This window comes from Neolamprologus multifasciatus, chromosome 10 (assembly GCF_963576455.1).
Source record: "Neolamprologus multifasciatus chromosome 10, fNeoMul1.2, whole genome shotgun sequence".
Taxonomy (NCBI): domain Eukaryota; kingdom Metazoa; phylum Chordata; class Actinopteri; order Cichliformes; family Cichlidae; genus Neolamprologus; species Neolamprologus multifasciatus.
Window position 1 is genome coordinate 19,362,568 of NC_140448.1, and position 19,663 is coordinate 19,382,230.

The 19,663-nt window shown below is 40.8% G+C and overlaps 1 protein-coding gene across 4 annotated transcripts in view; it reads right to left on the bottom strand.

Moving 5' to 3' along the window:
• Window positions 1–1,675: 1,675 nt before the first annotated feature.
• The window catches only part of LOC146510136 (transcription factor COE1), an 89,916-nt gene continuing 71,928 nt past the window's right edge, over window positions 1,676–19,663 (bottom strand). The window contains exons 11-17 of one of the 4 annotated variants that reach the window (XM_085174624.1): window positions 19,165–19,253; window positions 10,837–10,902; window positions 10,590–10,752; window positions 9,526–9,708; window positions 8,599–8,796; window positions 6,874–6,942; window positions 1,676–5,498 (exon numbers count right to left, since the gene is read on the bottom strand). In XM_085174624.1, coding sequence (XP_085030750.1) covers window positions 6,875–6,942; window positions 8,599–8,796; window positions 9,526–9,708; window positions 10,590–10,752; window positions 10,837–10,902; window positions 19,165–19,253 — 767 coding nt within the window. In that variant the 3' untranslated portion in view covers window positions 1,676–5,498; window position 6,874. Of the gene's footprint in view, window positions 5,502–6,873; window positions 6,943–8,598; window positions 8,797–9,525; window positions 9,709–10,589; window positions 10,753–10,836; window positions 10,903–19,164; window positions 19,254–19,663 lie in introns of all 4 variants that reach the window. The other 3 variants (XM_085174623.1, XM_085174626.1, XM_085174625.1) reach the window with 3 other exon arrangements.

Here is a 19,663-nt window from a genome sequence, read left to right on the forward strand (position 1 = left end):
TTGGTTGATTTTTGTGTAGCAGACTGAAATACTGCTTTTAGCCAAAGGCCAAGGACATAAAATTTAAAATGCAGCCGTGGGGCATGATAAACAAGTCTAGGTATATATTTCTGGAGCTTCCATCGCTCTGCTTTAAATAAATAAACAATGAGGGAGCAAAGCCTGGACTTTCTGGATCTATGCATGCTTCCTTTGTAAGACATCCTCTATTGCCAATTGGTCAAGTTTGTGTTCAGTGATATTGTAAAAGGTCATATCAGAGACAGAGTAATAACAATGTCCAGCATTCATCAGTTGCATTAATACTGAGTGTTTTCAGATAACCGGTGGAGACCTGTGTGTGTGGTGGTTTACTGTCACATGACAGCCTGTTATGAAGTGTGGATTTAGGACCCAAATGTAGGATGCAGAATCAGGCAAAAGTTAATTCACAGAGCACCTTTAATGTAGTTGGATCCATAAGTAAAAACACACAGAATCTAATGGTATCACTTTATAATATGGCCCATGACAAAATGTTTAATTCCCCTAGACTCAATTAGAATTTAAACGTATTTTATTTGAAATTATGATTTTGTTCATGATTGTGATTAAATTGGCCTACAAAGACTTATGGGTAAATATACGGTACTAGAATAAATGGTTAATTATCATTATTATAGTTAAGTTTTACACAAAAGAATAAATAATTATACCGTAAGTAATAGTAAGTACTGTGGAACTTTTGAATTTTTTTTCAGGAAATAATTATACTGCATAATTTCCTTGCATGTGTGTGTTGCATTCTATTGGCACTTTAGAGACAGTAACCGACACCTTTTCACAGAGAAGAAAGAACTTTAATTAAATATAGTGAGAGTCAAAAAGTTATTTTACACTTCAAAGTTCAAAATAATGAGAAAAAAAATCATCATTATCATCTTTACAGTAGTTTCCTCTGTACTCTTCCCCTCCATACTGATACTGCTGATAACGTGTGTGTAGAAGATGCCCACCACTCTAAGCCCGAACGCAGACAAGCCATGATAAATGGTGTTACTTTTGTTAGACAAGTGCTTTGGATCTTACTTCCTTTAACAAAACGCTCTATTTAGACCTTCCTGTACAGGTATTTATATATGTACTATTAAAAAAAGCAACAAAAAAAACATTCCTCGGCTTTTGAACGTCACTTTTCTTTCAGAGGAAAAAGATGACAGACAGTCACACGCACTCACAGGCACTCCACAAACAGAATAGTGGTCACCAGACCCATATTTGAGATAAAATAAATAGGTGGCTCATTTGATTTAAAGGGTAAGTGAAGGGAAAGAAGAAAAAGAGGGCAAACATACAGATTTAATATTGCGGGGGGAGGGTGAATGAACAGAGGAAGGAAGCAAAGAGAGGACATAAAACCCGCTAAAGCAGGAGAATTTTCCTTTATCCCTTTCAGCCTTCATTGAGCAACTTTGTTCAATCCTAAAATCCATCAAATGGAAGACAAACACAAATAATCATAAGGACATATTCATAAACTCTACATCTACATAATGCAACAAAAAATGGTGCTAACTGTAACAAGAATGGTACAAACGACATCATGACAAAAAGAAAAACATCCGCCTCCTAACGCAATATAAAAGTACACCATGGCTTATTTTAGTTTGATTGAAATTAGCAGTGGAAGTATGGCTTTTAACAACAGACACTATAATACAAAAACAAATAAGATTCATTTATAACATTTTAATCGTGACACGAGACAAATAATATAAGGAACATTTCTGCGGCTCTACAGAGGCGAGTTTTCAGGATTTTCCTTCATTTTTTCAGGGATTTTTCTTTTGCTTCCTGACATCTCAAAGGTTAAATTTTAAGACATTCTACTGGATTTTTTTTTTTAAGTGTTTTTAATCCCAGTTGTCGGGTTTTGCTTTACTGACTTACTGGTCCACATCACCTCAGGCTATAATTAGAGATGACATCTGTATATTGAATAAGTGATTTTCTGTTCAGTTCAGAATCAAATTCATTTTCAGCTTTCTGTTTGAGGCAAGTGCCAAAAGTGATGTCACAACTGCCGGAGCACTCTTTTAGTGTCATTTCAGCTTGTTGTACACCTGTCGATTTTTGTACCCAGGGGAGGGAGTGGGAGCAGGTTGAAGATATGAGTGAGAGATTCCCAGACGAAGAGAAGAATGAGCTTGAAAAGATGAGACTTTCCAGAGAAAACCTATCCGGTCGTTAAGTGATGAGGTGACGAATCCTACTTCCGGGCCTAAAGTAGTCTGCGTTTAATATGGCTTTTGTGTTGTTAACATGTGTAATGTTATGTATTTTCTTCTATTTAATCTCAAAAAGTTCCTAAAACAGTCAGTGATCACTGTTGACCTTCCTCGGCTTTTATTACCGCTAATCATTTATTTAAGCTCAGTTTTTAAAACCTTAGGACGTAACTACAGCCCAGCCCATGCAGCAGTATATGAATGACTAACCTCGTATTGTGGATGGATTATCTCAATTGTTCTCCTGGCTGAAGTTTGGTCCTTTTACAGCCGACTGCCATGCGATTACATTTTTTCCTGACCACCGAGAACACTCATGTTAACTTTTATCGAGTGGAAAGAAAAGTTAGCTTGTTTATATTATGCTAACATAGCTGTGTCGCTAGCGGTCACGTAGCGCATCATTATATACCAGCTAGCCAAACTTCAGTAACCCTACAAATGTCACTGCTGTTTAGTTTTCTGTCTTCATTTATGTTGGAAGTGATAACAGAGCTGTACGTTTTAATTTGTTTCCAAAACCCCACAGTCAGGACATGCTATATTGTATTTAGATAGAAGCTAGCGAGCTAACTTCCTGCTAACTTCTAACTCCGTTAAATGTCATAAATTCCGTTTTCATGGATGCCTGGGTGTTAAACTCAATTGTTACACCTGGTAGAGCAGAACACGGATCATTTTATCAAAGATAAAAGTCTTTAGACAGTTTTTCAACTCTCAGTAATGCCATAGTGATCGTTTGATATATGGACCTGCAGCGGAGTTTAGGCCCAGACACGGCTAGTGACGTCAGACTTAACGACCGGATACCTACGCTGATGTCATGGCTTTTTGCGAATGGCGGGACCTATCATTCAGGACGAGCACCAATATAAACAGTGACTGGGCTGTTGTGACATCCCATTTGACATGTTACACAACAAGTGAAGGGACCATAAACCATAAACCTGGCTTAAAGATGTGCTTGTGTGTTAAGCACAGACAGATAACTTAAAATGACATTTTCATTTTTTATGACGTGTGACAAGAAACATCATATTAATAATTGTGGCGTAAGACTGTTTAAGCATAAATGTCTCAAAAAGGGCTTTGGCAAAAATAACATATTTTAAGACTTCAAGACTGTAAAAAACACACACACTGCAGCTAGTTTTTACACAGCGGGCATTTAAGACATGTTGCTGGCTATTTGTTCTGCGCTGCAAAAAATGCCATTTTTTTAATACCTCAGGTCACAAATATTGCAAAATACTGAACCGACGAGTCATCTGAATAAAACATAAACATCAGAATTACAATATGACGTCCCTATCAGGATTACACAATATATTAGTTTTTTTTTAAATGATGTAACAAAACTATGAATTACAGGTTAGTGATGTCGGCGATCAATTCATTCTCTATATGTGCATGCACAACTTTTTAATCATTAGTTATTATTAATTTCTTGCTCTCCTGTGTGTTTTGTCCTCTCCTCCTTCCCTCACCACTAACAAGTCGCAGCAGTCGGCTGCCACTCCTTAAGCATGGTTCGGCTGGAGGTTTCTTCCTGTTAAAGGGAGTTTTTCCTTCCCACTCTCGCCAAGTGCTTATTCATAGGGGGCTGTCTTATTGTTGAGGTTTCTTTCTAATATTGTCTTTACAATCTAAAGCCCCTTGAAGCGAATACTGCTGTGATTTGATGCTATGTAAATAAAAATAAAAAACTGAATTAAAGTAACGATTAAGCACAAATACAACTTGGTTCAGGTGGAATGAAGAGCATTTCTTTGTTAGTATCGCATGTTTTCTTGACCTATCCTAGAATCACACTTGTATTATTGCGGTCACTACAAAAACGTAAGCTTTCTTCATTTGAGCGCAGCTGCTGAAAGGTCTAATGTTGCTGTTCTTCTTGCTAGGACTCGTCGGCATTTGTTTTCACAAACACTTTTTGAAAAAACTATTGTTCTTAATCCTCAGTTGCAATGTTTTGAACTTGACATTTGTTGCAGCGCAGCACTTTTCCCACTCAAGTTTCAAATCAAACTAGATGAGAAAGCAGGCAGGAAAAAAAGAAGCACAATCTGATTGGCCGGCTGATAAAAAAACAAAAAACAAAAAACAAAAAAACAAACACAGCAAACCAAAAAAAACAAAAAAAATTTTTTTTTCAATTATGACAAAACTCAAGAAAACAAATCTCACACATCAAAATAAAAGTCTAAATTGCAGCAGTCTTTTAAGACATGTCCTCCCTCTCATAGAGGTCTCTGCGGCTGTATGCGTCTCAACCAGTTGCTGTAACAGGGATAATTGAGGGTAGGGGTCAAATCCTGAGCAGTGAAGCTGCTATTGGCACACAAAAATAATGTACTACTGTGTGGGAAAGGATCTGTGATCATTTGTTTCCTTTTTACATGCATCTACTGTCAAATCTATCTTCTACTACAAGTGAAGCAAGTCTGTTGGCTGAAAGACTGAAGATGCAGGACAGATGTCTGTAGAGGAGGCTCAAAGTAAACTTCTTAAATGGCTAAAACTGGAGCATCAGATGCAGACAAGAAGTTTCCTCTTTTTTCCTCTTGGTGTGGCAAGGATTTGGCAAAGAGAAGTAAAAGCGTGTGTGAGTGTGTGTCTGGTTTGGCTTGTCTGTGTTGGCTGGATTTGACCCTGTGACTTCATCATCATTTTGACTCATCATCACTTCATCATTATCAGGTATGCTTCACATTATACTCCTTCATTAAAGACAGAACTTCTTAAATAGAAACCACCTCGTGTAGGTTACAGTTAGAAGATGATTATCACACATAAACTCCTGCGTGAAAAGAAAAAAAAAGTCAACAAACACTCATGGGAGGAAGTGGATTCTCTCTAAAATAAATACACTTCCCGTGTCCTTGGAGAGTTGTAAGAGGCGTGGCCGTTCTCCTATAAAAAGCATCAAGGTGTACAAAGTCTAAACAACTTATTTTCTTGCAAACAGTTTGTTTTTTGTTGTTCTTCTTTTTCTCTCAAAGTTGTTTTGTTGTGTTAGAAAGGGCCTGAGTTGGGTTTGTTCCTTCAAATCAGGACAGCTCCTTCCATCGCCGACCGGAGTCAGACTCACACTGAAGCCTCCACCACGATCAGTGAGAGTGTGCTTGGTTCAACTCTCTCTCTCTCTCTCTCACTCACACACACACACACACACACACAAAATCATGCACACACACCTTTACATGGGTGGGACGATCATTCCCGGGATTGCTGCTGGGTGGGAGAAAGAGAAAAAAAAAGAGAAAAGAAGGAGAGGAAGGAGGGGAAGAGAAGGAAAAATTAACTGTTAAAAACACAGCCAAATATTTCATCATCATAAAAAATCCCCCCTTTAAATACATCAATATGTTTTCCCATCTGCGCAGCTGTGTGACCGAAGCGACATTTAAAACATCAATAGACAAATAAATCAGTAAAGTGGTGCGGGGACGCATCTTTTAAGCTCACACACATTTAATTATGCGCAGCAACAGTTGGCATATTTTAACTGTACGTTTGTACGTGTGCCTGACAGATTGCATCATGGCAAGTGCTGCCTTTAAACCCGAGGGATGGGTGTCAACATGTGAGAAGCAGAGCTCAGCCCAAAAGTGACACACACATACGAGTCGCACACAAAGAGCGGCATTTATATCACTTCAGAGGACATTACTTTGGACATTATGTTCACTTCCTGGAGAATTACCCCAACCGTAACCACAACTACTGCTTGCCTGACCCCTACCTTTGCCCTGAACATTATCCTTGGTGGGCCCCTGTAATGTTGCTTTGAATACAGAGGTATGTTCCCATGAAATGTGCAGAGCAAACTGGAGAAATTATTAAGTGAACAGTTTTTTATTTCACAGTGAGTGAAAACTATCAAGAAAAAAAGGATTGATTTTTTTAGTACCAGCATGACAAAATTGTTTCAGTAAAACCTCCAGTTTTTTCCTTTCAGTCACACACACACACACACACACACACACACACACACACACACACACACGCCATGGGGCAGGTAGACTGACTGTAAAAACTGTCAAGAGAGTCGAACAGCTGTCATTGTTGATCGCTCCCTAGTAAGCTGCCAGTGTGTGATCACCCAGTGTCTGTGACAGAGGAAAGTGTGTGTGTGTGTGTGTGGAGCTGTAAGTGGGATGTGTTTATTTCAGCTGTGCTTTGAGGCTACGCTTTGAGTTCCCACACCCCCGCACATGCTCACTCTACACACACGCTCACATACAGCTACACAAAGCCAGTGATGTTGAGCAATAAATTTTCCACTCCAAATGTCTTTTTTGGGTGGGGGTCTTTGTAAATATCTAACTTCCCTTCTTTCTTCCCAGCCAATAGGAAGACAGGGAGGAGTTACCCAGCAAAACAAATTGCTTGATCTGTACAGGAGAAGAATGAAGAGTTGGCGATGAGGCGGGAGAGAGGGAAAGAAAAGCCGTACAAGGGTGAAAAAGCAGGGAAGTGTTTGAGCAATCGTTCAGTGGAAGATGTGAAACACGGCAATGGTTGCTTCAGTGAAATTAGTTGAGTAAATGTTCCAATGTAATGAGTTAACAGGGCTGAAGGAAGAATCAGTAGAGGAACATACTTCAGGTGAAGGCCAGGCCTTGTAGAGAGCTGGCTGTTGAGTACTTGCTAGAGTCCACAAATGTTTGATCTGGTAGAGAGAGGAAGGGAGAAATGATAAGGGAAGGGTGACAGGTCAGAGGAATAATAAAGAGGGGAGGTTAGAAGTAAAAAGAAAAGACAGGAAAAAGAACTGAAAATGTTTTAATCCAAACTATTAAGCAAAACAAAAAGAAAACTTAGATACAATAGTTTAAAGTTTTTTTTTGTTTTTTGTTTTAAAAAGCTATTTAAATAGTTTAAACGTGGCGTTCTCAAAGTTTTGGTCACTGCTTGCCAATTTACTCTTAGTTACACAGGCCTAGAGACCTGTTGGCAACCATGGCGCTGCTCCCAAAGAGGTATTGAGGTTTCCAGATGTGACAAATGCGCACTTTGTCTGCCATATTGGACATGATACATTCTTCAAATGGCTAGCAGTGGTTGCTGGAGGTTGGTGACTCTCACAAATCACCAAAGGTATTGTTGCCGTCTGTAGTTTTTCATGTTTGTCTGCAAATAATTGCTAACTACTTGCCGAGTGGGAGTACAACTTGGAAAAAGTGCAACACAAAATGGTAAAAGAAGGTTTGGTAAAGGTTATACCTGTAACCAATATGGTTCAAAACACGTGACATTTACTTTAAAGTCAAACAATCTCCATTTCCAGTTTGCGTTACAGTTTTCACAGTTTTACTACAGTTTGGAAAGTAGCTGGACGGTGTTTGTAGACAAGACCGTCTACAGCATGGGTGAGTATTGCAAGCCTCAAGGGCCGGTGTCCTGCAGGTTTCAGATATCACCCTGGGTCAACACACCTGAATCAAATAATTAGTTCATTACCAGGCCTCTGGAGAACTTCAAGACATGTTGAGGAGGTGATTTAGCCATTTAAGTCAGCTGTGTTGAATCAAGGACACGTCTAGTCCATGAAATCAGTCTATGTAACTGATTTCAACTAGGAACAGAAACGTTAAACCAGCTGGTTAGGTAGCACATACCTTTCCATAGCAATGGCAGGCTGGCATCAGTTTGCCAACTAGTCTCTAGGCTGAGGCCTTGGGGAACCAAAAATATTCTGAGGGCTGCAAATATTAACATCCAACACAGTTATTTAGCTATTCTAAGTGGCAAGACACGAGAATTTTCCAGATTCAACTTAAACATTTGGAAGGGATATTTTTATTATTCAAAAGTGGCAAAGTTAAGAGAGGAGAATTAGTTTAGCATTTTTTAAGTTGGATAAGCCTCATTACACCACAGATATTGTTGCCTGTAGTGTTTCAGGCCTGTAGTGCAGCAAAGAGAAAATTAATACTAATGAGTGAAAGTCATTTTAGCCCAGAATCACCTTATTACCATAAGCATGCAGACTCTCGAGACTCTGACTTTGAATTGAGTCTATTTAGAATAGCATTGTACCCGTTTTCATTACAATCCAGTCAATAGCTCTTTCGTTATTTCACTAATAAACAGGAACGCCACAGGGGATGTCGGGACCAGTTTGGACCAAAGAAACTCATTAATTTAAAATATTTAACTCTAAAACAGTGTGTGTATGTGCTCACAATCCAGTAAGGATCTGAGAGGAGTTAGAGGATGATGTGACAGACTAGTTGAAAAAACAGGAACGAAATCATCCTAAACTCATGTGCTGGGGAAAATCCTACCTCGAAGCACCATATGATAGACTAACATGCTAAATTACCTTGAAGCCCGTTGCCGTTGGCACTGGTGCAGGAGGGCGGAGGGGACGACGAGGGCCTGACTACTGGAGCAAAGGCGGACTTCTGTTTAACTGCTGCTGACACCATGTTGGCTGGAGAGAAGGAGAAGACACCAGAAGAGGAGGAGCAGTTGGAGGGAAGAGAGGTGGAGGAGGCCATAGTAGGACTGGATGGAACAACTGGAGAGGCAGGAGAGAGCAGACAGAAATTTAAAGAAAAATGATTAAAAATTCAGAAACTAATAGTTTATTCTCTTTTGAATTAAATGGGAGCACCTTCTTCCCTGTTTGAGATATAAAGTGTGCTCATGGTGTGCAAATACAGGCAAAATGAGCTTTTCATTGTAAACAAATCAGGTTCCAGAGTTGTCAGATGTCCATCTATTGCATGTGGCTTAAAATGAACTTCATGGGAAGTGTCACCAGATGGTTCCAGTCTTCCAGTTTACTCTTCTCAAACAAAAAAATCTTGCTTCTCTCTACGTGGCTCCACTCTTCCCTCCCTCTCTGTTTTTTTTTGGTCTCCCTTTCTGCTAAATGGAAATGCGATGCAATTAACCAACAGAGGGAGAAGAGGTGTGGCTGTCAGATAAAAGGCACTCTGGGAAGGAGGGAGGAGATGGACGGAGGACAAAATGGAGCGATGAGCCGTGAGTTGGTGATTGTTTTTGAAGACGCTGTGACAGAAAGCCCCATGGGGGAATCTCCACACAGCACATCTGAGACTTTCACTTTCTGTCCACAGGCATTTTGCGTGTGCGCGGTTCAGTATGCGTTTGTATGTGAGTGCATGGTGCTGCTTTCATCTGTGAGTCTGAAGGTACTGATGGTGTATGTGGGCAGTGTGGAGGACATGAAATTAAATGGCAGTGGTGCAAGCACATTGTAAAGGTGCACAGATCCACTCACTAGCATAAGGCGAGTTGGCTGCAGAGCCATTGAGGAAAGTGGGCGAGCCTCCCAGGTTGGTCATGCCGGTGTTGTTGGCGTAGCCATTCATGGTGCTGGTGACTGAGGTGTAACTGGTCTGCTGAGGTGTGGAGCTGGGCACGTAACCGTGGGGTGACACACTACTACTGCTGCGCACAAAACCTGCGGAATACGGAAAAAGGACTGAAGTGATGCTAATTAAAAGCATTTATGATACACACACGGGAAGTTTCAATTTAGCATTTTCCTGGTTGCAGAACAGAACTCCACAGAAAGTGGAAGCATGGAGTGTGTTGACATTAAAGAATTCCAGGGCTTCCAGTGTACCCAAAGAACAGACTTCCTGTTCCATGTATTGTTCTTTCTCTATAAATTAAAATGTAAAATAGTGAATAAACAAAACTAAATTGGCAATGGGCCTGAGGTAGAATTTCAGAAAATGAAACCCCTCTTTTGCTTTGCACAGTGATTTTTTTTTTCCTTGCCAAGAGGAAGATTGACATGGTTTGGACATGTGCAGAGGAGGGAAAGTGGATATAATGGACATAGGATGTTGAATATGGAGTTGCCAGACAGGAAGAAAAGAGGAAGACCTCAGAGGAGGTTTGTGGATGTAGTGACATGCAGAGGTTTGGTGTGACAGAGGAGGATGCTTGGGATGATCCACTGTGGTGACCTCTAAATGGAGCAGCCTAAAGAGGAAGAAGATGTAGCTGAAGCCTGTTTAAACATGATTGGTCAGTAGGTCAGGTAGCTCCAAACAGAGACCAGAGATTTTGAGTCTTGCCGTCAGATTCTGTATATAAATATATCTAATAAATATATATGTTTATAGAGATTAAATACTATGGGATGGCTGAAAAAGGAACAAATATCCTGCCTTTGACTTAAAACCAAAAATTACAAAGTTCCCTGTAAACCGATTTTAAACATGTCCCTGCAAATATGTAATAAAATGAGCTCATATGGTGTTTTTAGGCTGCGCTGTAGCGATGTTAAGTATTTAATGGCAATTGCTAAACAGCATGATGACAAATTCTTACCCTGATTGGCTTGTGTGGGTTCGGATACGTTGACGGACAGCTGCCCTGTGAAAGAGTTGACTCCCATCATGCCACTGTGAGTTGAACTGGAAAGCTGGGTGTGTCCTCGAGGAACGCTGTAAAGAGCTTCTGCGATGTCTGCTGCACGTTTGAGGATGATCTCCTGCAGGAAGAAGAAAGCGCTTTAGAATAAACACAGCGGGAAAGTACTGATTTCCCTCTTTCCATGCGGTGTGTGTATGTGTACCTGGTTATTATGAGGCAAACCATAGAGGGCTTCCACCAGGTCTGCTGCTCTCTTCAGAATGACCTCCTGACACAAAGAGAGAGAAAAGTTGAAGACAGCAGCACGTATTACAGTTAATCACCTGTAACTGTCTCCTTCTTTCTACTTACATTTCCTTAAGAGACAGGAAGTATGAAAAACCTTGAATCCATAAAGTAAAATTGAGCTTCACACACATGAAGGCACACCCACAATTTCCACTTATAATAGTTGCTAAATGATACACATGTGCATTCCCTTTCCCCTTACTTCACATCCATTTTACCATCTACTCACGATAAACAAATTGCTCCTCAGTCCTTTTAAAGGCAGATTACCTGCTGTCAAGTCAAGTGCTTTTATGTGCCTGTGCATCTTAATGACATCTTAAGGTGACAGGTATTTAAAATATACTCTGAAGTCAATCTAAAGTGCTGCAGGCTCTTCTGCTGTGCATCTCTGTTCAAAATAGACCACAGTGTGAGTAGTTTTGGTCTCGTGCTGCTCTGTTTGTTTAACAGGCCAGGTGACCAATAAAGCCAAATTAAGCTCATTTTCATTCACATTTTCTGATGGAAAGTGCAATCAGTTATTTGAGGATTTGATGCCTTCCCCTCCCCCACTTGTTCATGTCAGTCTTCCCCACACCCTCCCCTTCTTCTGCTTTCCTGGTCCAGCTTCAAGTGTTTCTCCTCCACTTCCTTTTTGCCATTTTGCACACACGCTGGGAATCGTCTCCTGTCTTCCACTCTATTTTGCTCTTTTGCCAAACCTCTTTATTGTTTCTCCTTGCTTCCTCACCCGCCCGCCCTCTTGGTTTCTTCCTCTTTCTCTCTGCGCCCACCCCGGGGTCTAAGGTGTCTTGTTTAACAGTTAATGTGTTGTCGTTTCCACAGCGTGAGGCTGCCCGGTGACAGAGAGAAAATTACTCTGTGCTTCACAGTATTAACCTGCACCGTGTGACACGCTCACACACGTACTTACAGTTGGCTGCATGTGTGCTCTCCTGCGAGTTTGTGCCTGGTGGAACATATTGCCTCTCCATCAGTGTGTGTCTGTGTGTGCGTGTGTGAGGTCACAGAGCCAGTCAGCAGTTTTAGTGTGCCTGTCCACGGTGCTAAATTCAATCTCTTACACATTATTATGGTCTGGCTGCCTCTCCGTTAACCTCTCATTATTAGACTGGTGAGCTGAGACACACACACACACACACACACACACACACACACACACACACACACACACACACACACACACACACACACACACACACACAGAAATCTGATCCTGACTGTTCGAGTGGTTCCAGTAAGGCCAGTAGCTGATAAACGGGAAGGAAAGATGATCCTCTGGTAACATCATCATTATCAGGTCTGCAGGCTTTGGCTGCTACATGATTCAAGTGTCTGGAATCGATGCACTCTGAATACTTTGTTCATATTTAGACGCACACATACATCACCTAATTAATCTCTCAGGTTGTGCTTGTCCGTAAATAGGAAAGTATGTTCGTCAGATTACCTCCTGGCTAATACAGATAAGTAACACTTCCAGCTACGATTAGCTGATGTGAATGAGACTTAACGGGTTGTCAAAAAGCTCAACGATCCAGTTTTGACGTCCTAAGGGCCTCGACAGCCTGCAGCCGCATCAGAAACTAGGTAAAAAGTTCAAATTTGCTTAAAAAGTTGCACGTGTCTAAATATTTCAGGTTTCCGTTTATAAACTGCTCATCTGAGTTAGTGGCATACAGCTGATTGGGTGATTTACATGTAAAAGCTTAGGTACAGAGAGTGGACTTTATTACTTATTTGCATAATTCTGTCCAAGTTTAGATGTTTGCATGGATGTTTTTGACATGCAAATCACCAAATCAAAACTCACTGGGGTGTTTTTGGATCAACCACCTCCTTCGTGTTTCTGCCCATCAACTGCTGTCTCGGCTTACTGCGGATAATGATGAATTATGACAAGTGATGGAAACCATCTCTGAAATGTTTACTTTTTAACCATGAATCCTTTTGTTTACTTTAATTGCTGCAATAAAGTCCAATTTTACAGCTTTTTATCTCTGCTTGATTTTTTCTTGATCATGCCACATTTCATCTATTGTCAGGTATTTATGGAATATATACCTGACAAGCACTCATTTGTCATTTCATTTTTTTGTGTGTGTGTTTTGTCACTTTTCCAACTCGACATTGGATCAAATAAAGGATGCAAGTCCTTGATTGAGTTTATATAACTGCTTCTCCAGACTTTTGTAACCTTTAGCATAATCTATTCCTGTCTGTTTCGGGTAAAAATGCAGACAAACAGGTCGTCTGCCAGACTCACAGAAAGAGAGAGAGAGGCGAGAGGTGAGCTAAAGGGAAGGCAGATCTGCTGGCAAAGAGAAAGAATAACAGGAGGTGTCTAGGTGCTTTTACTGTCTGAGTTATGACCAGCACTAATGCGATAACCATACATTACACACACACGCAGACACACACATGTTGTATGCATTAGGACCAGGAAATGCTGAGCCGAGTCTCTGCGGGGTCAGATGTGTGTGTAACGTGCGTGTGCCAGGCCGGCACAGACACGGCACACACATGACTTATTCCTCCCTAATGCTGGCACATTAGCTGCCCGATCCGCTTCTAATGCGCCATTAGGGATGCCGTACATGCAGGGTCACACCTCGCAGTGAGATGATGTCATACTTTACATGTGGGCTCACGGGGGATATCAGGTCCGATCACACACAGATCGGGGTACTGACGTGTTCATTCATACACACGTCCTTTAGGGAGCGTTTCTTCTCTTGCTAAAAACGCGGCGAGATAGTGTTAGGACTTGAGGCTGCAGATTTCATTTCTTCTCATGGGTGGTGAGGTGGTGTCAACAAAGATATGTGTGACACACACACACAGATTTAGAGTAGTTTCAAATATGTGTGTTCATGCGTCACCACAATTACTCATAATGGTGATGCCGATGACATGACCTCAGTTATGTACGACATCATCAAAAGGAGTTGCATAGCAATGTCAGCTGAGTGAGTCACCAGAGGAAGTCACCAGTCTTACAAGGGTGACACATACTGGTCAACCTTTAAAACCATGAACACCCAAAACCTGAACTTAAGGAAAAGAGAGAGACGTGCCTGTGTCGAATGATCCAAGAAAAGGAAAATATGCTTCCCAAATAACCGTTTACCAAGAAAAGAAATGTGTGAACTGCACCAATTCACTTCCATTACGACACTCAAGCATCACCTGTTCATGTCTTTACCTTATAACATATACCACCATCACTGAGGTGACTGTTGTTGTGATTTGGCTCTATCTAAGTAAGACTTTTGACAATTGAAGTGAATTTGTGGACTTCACTTTTGAAGCTTCGAGTTGAGCGTCGCATCACACCATAAGGGAGGAAGAGGCAGAGACACTGCATTCTCGGGTCCACCCTAAAGCAAACCCGGACTTATCATCTTTTTTACTTTAGCAGGGAGGATAATTTTCAAAATGAACTTAATGAAACTTAATAGAAAAGTTTTTACTGAGGTAAAGCATCGGGTGAGGGCTGAGCAATCACCCACACGGATGACGAGCAGCGGGTGGGTGATGTGCACATGCAAAATTTGGCCCTTGATTTTACAAAATGTATCTTTACCCCAGATAGAAGCAAGATTATTATCTGAACAAATATAACCTTAAAATGACGATCTGATGGGGAATTCTCATAACTATTCTTCAGATTTTATGAATTAAAACCAGGTTAATGTTAAAAACGATGGAAACCACTATAGAAAAGTCGCTGTCTTTTCAAAATAAAATGACACTCGTGATGTTGAAAACACAGACTACTGTATGTGTCTTCAGGCGTAACGGTCCATATGTGCGTCGCTGTGTACAGAAAGTGTACGTGCACGTACATATGGCTGGATGCTGAAGAGATCACAGTGACACAAACTGGCAGCTGAATATCGCTGTGTGTTTGTGTGTGTGTGTGTGTGTGTGTAGCCAACAAAATCCCCTGAATGTTCACTGAACAATTATCGAATCGGCTGTCCACTGGTAATCCTCTCACACACTCCACTGCCCCGTCTGTTTGTCTGTCCGTCTGTCTTCTTTTTAGGCCTGGAAACAAACTCCTGTAAATTCGATAAATGGGCTGATCGATTCTCAGGATGAGCAGCCAAGACTGTGGTGTGTGTACACGTGTGTGTGTATGTGTCTGCATGGGTGTTGCTCTGGCACCAACCGAAACACCCCCACTATATTCCATCACCCAAACTTATCTCGCTCACACGCACATACTCGCAATCATTGTAACCATTTTCACATTGTTCTCTTATGTATCCAGCATCGCACTAACAGATAAGACAAATCCACATGCAGTCCCTCTCTCTCTCTCCCTCTCTCTTTGGTGAGCAGCAATAATGAAGTCTCAGTTTGATCGACCACACGGCTACAAAATGATGAATTACCCAGCGACGGCCACACACGTGCATCACACACAGAAAGACACACTCACACACAGAAGCAGATACAAGCATGTGCGATGAACCTTGATCTAAAGTGGGAGCACTGACGGTATAACACAGTTTATGACAAAGAAAGTACAGACTGTATTCAAAATAAAGTCTGGCTTTAAAAGCTTTCTGTCATCAGAATGATCTTTTTCTTTTTCCTTTTTGCAAATTGGCTCCACAGTGCTGTAAGCCTCAGAGAAATGCATGAACAGAGGTGAGGGGGAGATGGGATTGTACACTTGTTTTTCTCAGACTTTTGTCAATCATTGTCTAATTTCAAAAGTGATCTGAACTCATTTGCCATGTTTTTCATCCTTTACCCTGTGCCTGAAGAAACTGTGACATGTCCCTTGGTGAACAGACGCTTATTATCTTAAACCTCACTTCTCATGCTCCCGAAGAACTTCATCTTGATCTCACCACGACTGAAAATCTTCATGTTTGGCTTTGATTAATCCTTATATCATCTGTTGCTTCAGTGTGACACCTGATCAATGCATGGCATTACTTTGGTTGCTCTGACTGTAGCTTTATATAAAAATATTCTCCATGACTTCATGTTGCTTATAATGAGCCTGACCAGTTTTGATGGGAGTGAAAAAAATTAAATAAAATAAAACAAGGACACGATCAAATAAAACGGGCCAAGAAAAAAATACTTTATGGTGCTTTGGGGTCAGATGTGATAATATTTGGTTCTAAAGGTATTTATGGATACATTTATTTGCTCGGCATGCTCATTTGTTTTATTTTAACTGACAAACTTAAGCCAAAAAAAGAAAATATATAACTAAGGCCAAGATAAGGCAAGATTGTTCAACTCCCCCTTTAAATATTTCACTTTTCACCACTTTTCTCATGAAGAGTTTTTTGGATTAAGGAATGCACACCTGCTATGTTCAAGAAGAAGAAACAGAAGAAAAAACTTAATTAGCATCCAGTGTTGCCAGTTAGTTAAGTGGCAATTTTGTCACATTACCAGCATATTTTGCAGAAAAGCTTCAACTCAAACACAGCACATTTTTCAGTGTGGTCTAAGTTTATTATTCCCCCCCTTTTCGATTTCATGTGAAACACAACAAAACAAGCTGGAAGCATTATGTATTACATGTTAGCAGGGCGTGTCTGCTGCTCACAAATTAAGCAGAAAGTCCGATTATGCTTGAAAAAGTGAGTCAGTCACTTCTCTGACTCAGGCTTTACCAGAAGCTCCTACTAACATCACTTATGGTATTGCACGCTTCAGGTTGCGAACCTCATTTCCTGCACAGATTTTTCTGCAGCACTTATTGCATTTATAGTAAGCTGAAACAAGACAGGCCTGCTCAGAAAAGCTTTTAAAAGAGTTAAATCTTCTCTGATGGGCTGGCTTCATTCCTCGTCTCCATCCCTGACTGCGATAACTTTTTGCACAATGTATGCTGTATTTATGTTAAGCCTTAAAAATGCAAAACACATTTTCAATCTGCCCAGTGCAACACAACAAACAACAAATGGACCATAGGTAATGAGTTACACTGAACTATCTTAACACAGATGTTAAAACTGCCTGCATACACAGACCATTAAAGAGGTGCCTGTTTAACCAGTGCAAAAATATACTGAAATTAACTGTTTCTATTCTTGAGAAGTACTGAACCATTGGCATCATGGACCAGGAGAGTGACTCACAACTCACAACAGTGAGCTGCATAATATCCCATTGTTTGGGTTGTAAATGGATTTAAAGCAGTGACTTGAAAAACCTGTCCAAATAACAATCATACTACTATATCACCCACGATTAAATGGTTAAGACAAAATGTTGATGGTCATACCCCTACAGCTGCGATCCATCCTCAGACAAGACTATGAATATTTGTGCACAGTGAATATAGTATAGGTTTGAGTAGGGAAATAGCATGGTTATGGGATAAAGTGAAGATAGAGTTAGGCGGCAATGTTAAGAACAGATTGTTGCTACCGAAGATTACATGGACAAAAGTACTTGGCTGCACCTCTTAGATCCTACATTTTTGAATTTTAGCTGTTTTCAGTCCCATTGTCACTGCTGTATAAAATCAAGCACGTTCTAAAGAGCTCACCGAGTTTCAGAGTGGTACTGTAATAGGATGCCACCAATGCAACAAGTCAGTTTGGGAAGTTTCCACAGAAACTCAGACACAAAGTGACAGACCGGGTAAAGTTACAGAGTGGGGCTGCTGAGTGCTAAGCTCCAGTGCATAAAAACTGCTAACGCTCTGCTGATTCAAAAGCTGATAAGCTACAAACCTCCTCCAGCATTAACATCAGCACAAAAACTGTGGTCTGGGAGCTTCATGACATGGGTTTCCATGTTTGAGCAGCTCCTGGGGGTGTTATCTCCAAATTAAAGCAGAACTTTTAGGAGAAAGTCTTTCCACTTGGCAGTCATCTTAAAAAGCCCCTGGGGAGTTATCAGTAACAAGGACAAACTTTTATCTCATTGAAAAAAGAGAAAGCTACAACTTTAATCTTAATCATCAGTTATATCAAAATGCGTGTATGGAACTACTGCTGATATCTGAGAAAAGTTACTGACTTTGCCACAAATAAGGTTTTAAAAAGTTTTCCTGACTTAAAGGTCACATTTTGCACTGTACATGTGACCATTTTTTTTTCTTTCTATTTTACACCTTAATTTATGGCGCAGATATTATCTGTGTCCCTGGCTCATCTCAGCAGAGCATTGTAAGCCTTAAGAATAAGAAAAAATGATAATTACACTCAGCTACATGTTCACTATGACATCCAGGACCCCATCCAGGGTGGCTGTAGAGCAGGCTGTAGGTAGTAGAGCAGGTCACCTACTGAACAGAAGGTTGATGTTTTGATCCTCATCATCTCATTTCTAAACTTGACCGTACTGTAGGTTTATACCAGCTTTTAAGCAACAGTGAGCTCATTACTGTTTACCATAAGTGAAAGCATCAAATCCACCAGAGTTATGTTTATTGTGTAATGTATTGAACACGTTCCCACGGTGATGGTGGACATTACATGTGATTGATAACACATGTGGTTGATCCAGGGTGTCACCATGACCGTGATGACACAGCTGTATCACCACATCCATCACATTGTGACCAGCGCCCACTCTTTGATGATGTCACAGCAAAGACAGCCAATCCTGGACTAGCTCCAGCAGGAATGGCGAACCAATCAACAGCAGCTGTTTACAAGGGCATGACCTCTGCCTTCACAGATACACAATTTCAGACTTGAAACAGGTCGACTTGTGAGCTCACACACACACACACACACACACACACACACACACACACACACACACACACACACACACACACACACTTTGAGAGAAGTCATCCTGCATGTACAGAGCAAGATGACAGAGTTTGGTATCAAAGCGGAGCTCATCGTTTGGTGCTAATTGTTTACATCTGCTGAACCTTTAAACAAGTTGCTTGAGCTCCAGCTGATAAACAAATAATCAGATATGACTCTCTGATCTGGAAGAGATTCAAGCACTCACCCTGTAAATGTGGAGCTAAGAAACTGACACACAAAGGGTTCACAAAGAGGTAAAAGAACAGCTCACAGGAGATTTAAAAACACATATTCTTGTCAGAAATATAAAAAACAAGCATATACAAAGCAAATAAAATATAAGCCCAAAGTTCTTTCATTCACATCTACAAAGCTACAGTTTCTGTCCTTTTTGAAATATACCTAAACAAAAGACAAGTTCTTGTTTTATTCTATACAAGCTGTTGTACATATGGGCAAGTTGTGAATGTGAACTGTTTCGGTACCTTTGGTAGCCTCTCAGGGTCACCAGGGTGCCGAGGAATGACCTTCTGTAGCCTCTGGAAGCCGTAGTCGATGGTAGGTTCGTTTAACGCTGGAGAGGACAGAGAGAAACAGAAACAGAGGGAATAAGTAATATGGAAATTTCCTGAGAACAACTGGAAACACTCCATCTCCAGTGTTGACATCATGCTGCACTTGTGGGTGTAGCTGGAAAGTTTTCTGACATAAACCCATAACTCAATAACTGGGAGTTTAAATCTTTCAACTTTGCACCTGCATTGAGTGTTTATTCAGCCAATCAGTGGCTACAGAAACAAGCTGTGGACACAACTCTAAATCACTACCTGTTAAATTCATGCTGCAAGCTTGTCAGTACAAAGTGCCATTTTACACATTATATTTGTGTCCATCTAAATCCATCTTTCAGGCTAGACCTCCACCAACTCCTGCTGGATATTACAGGCTCACTCTAATATGTCCATCACTTAGCTGCTAACAAGA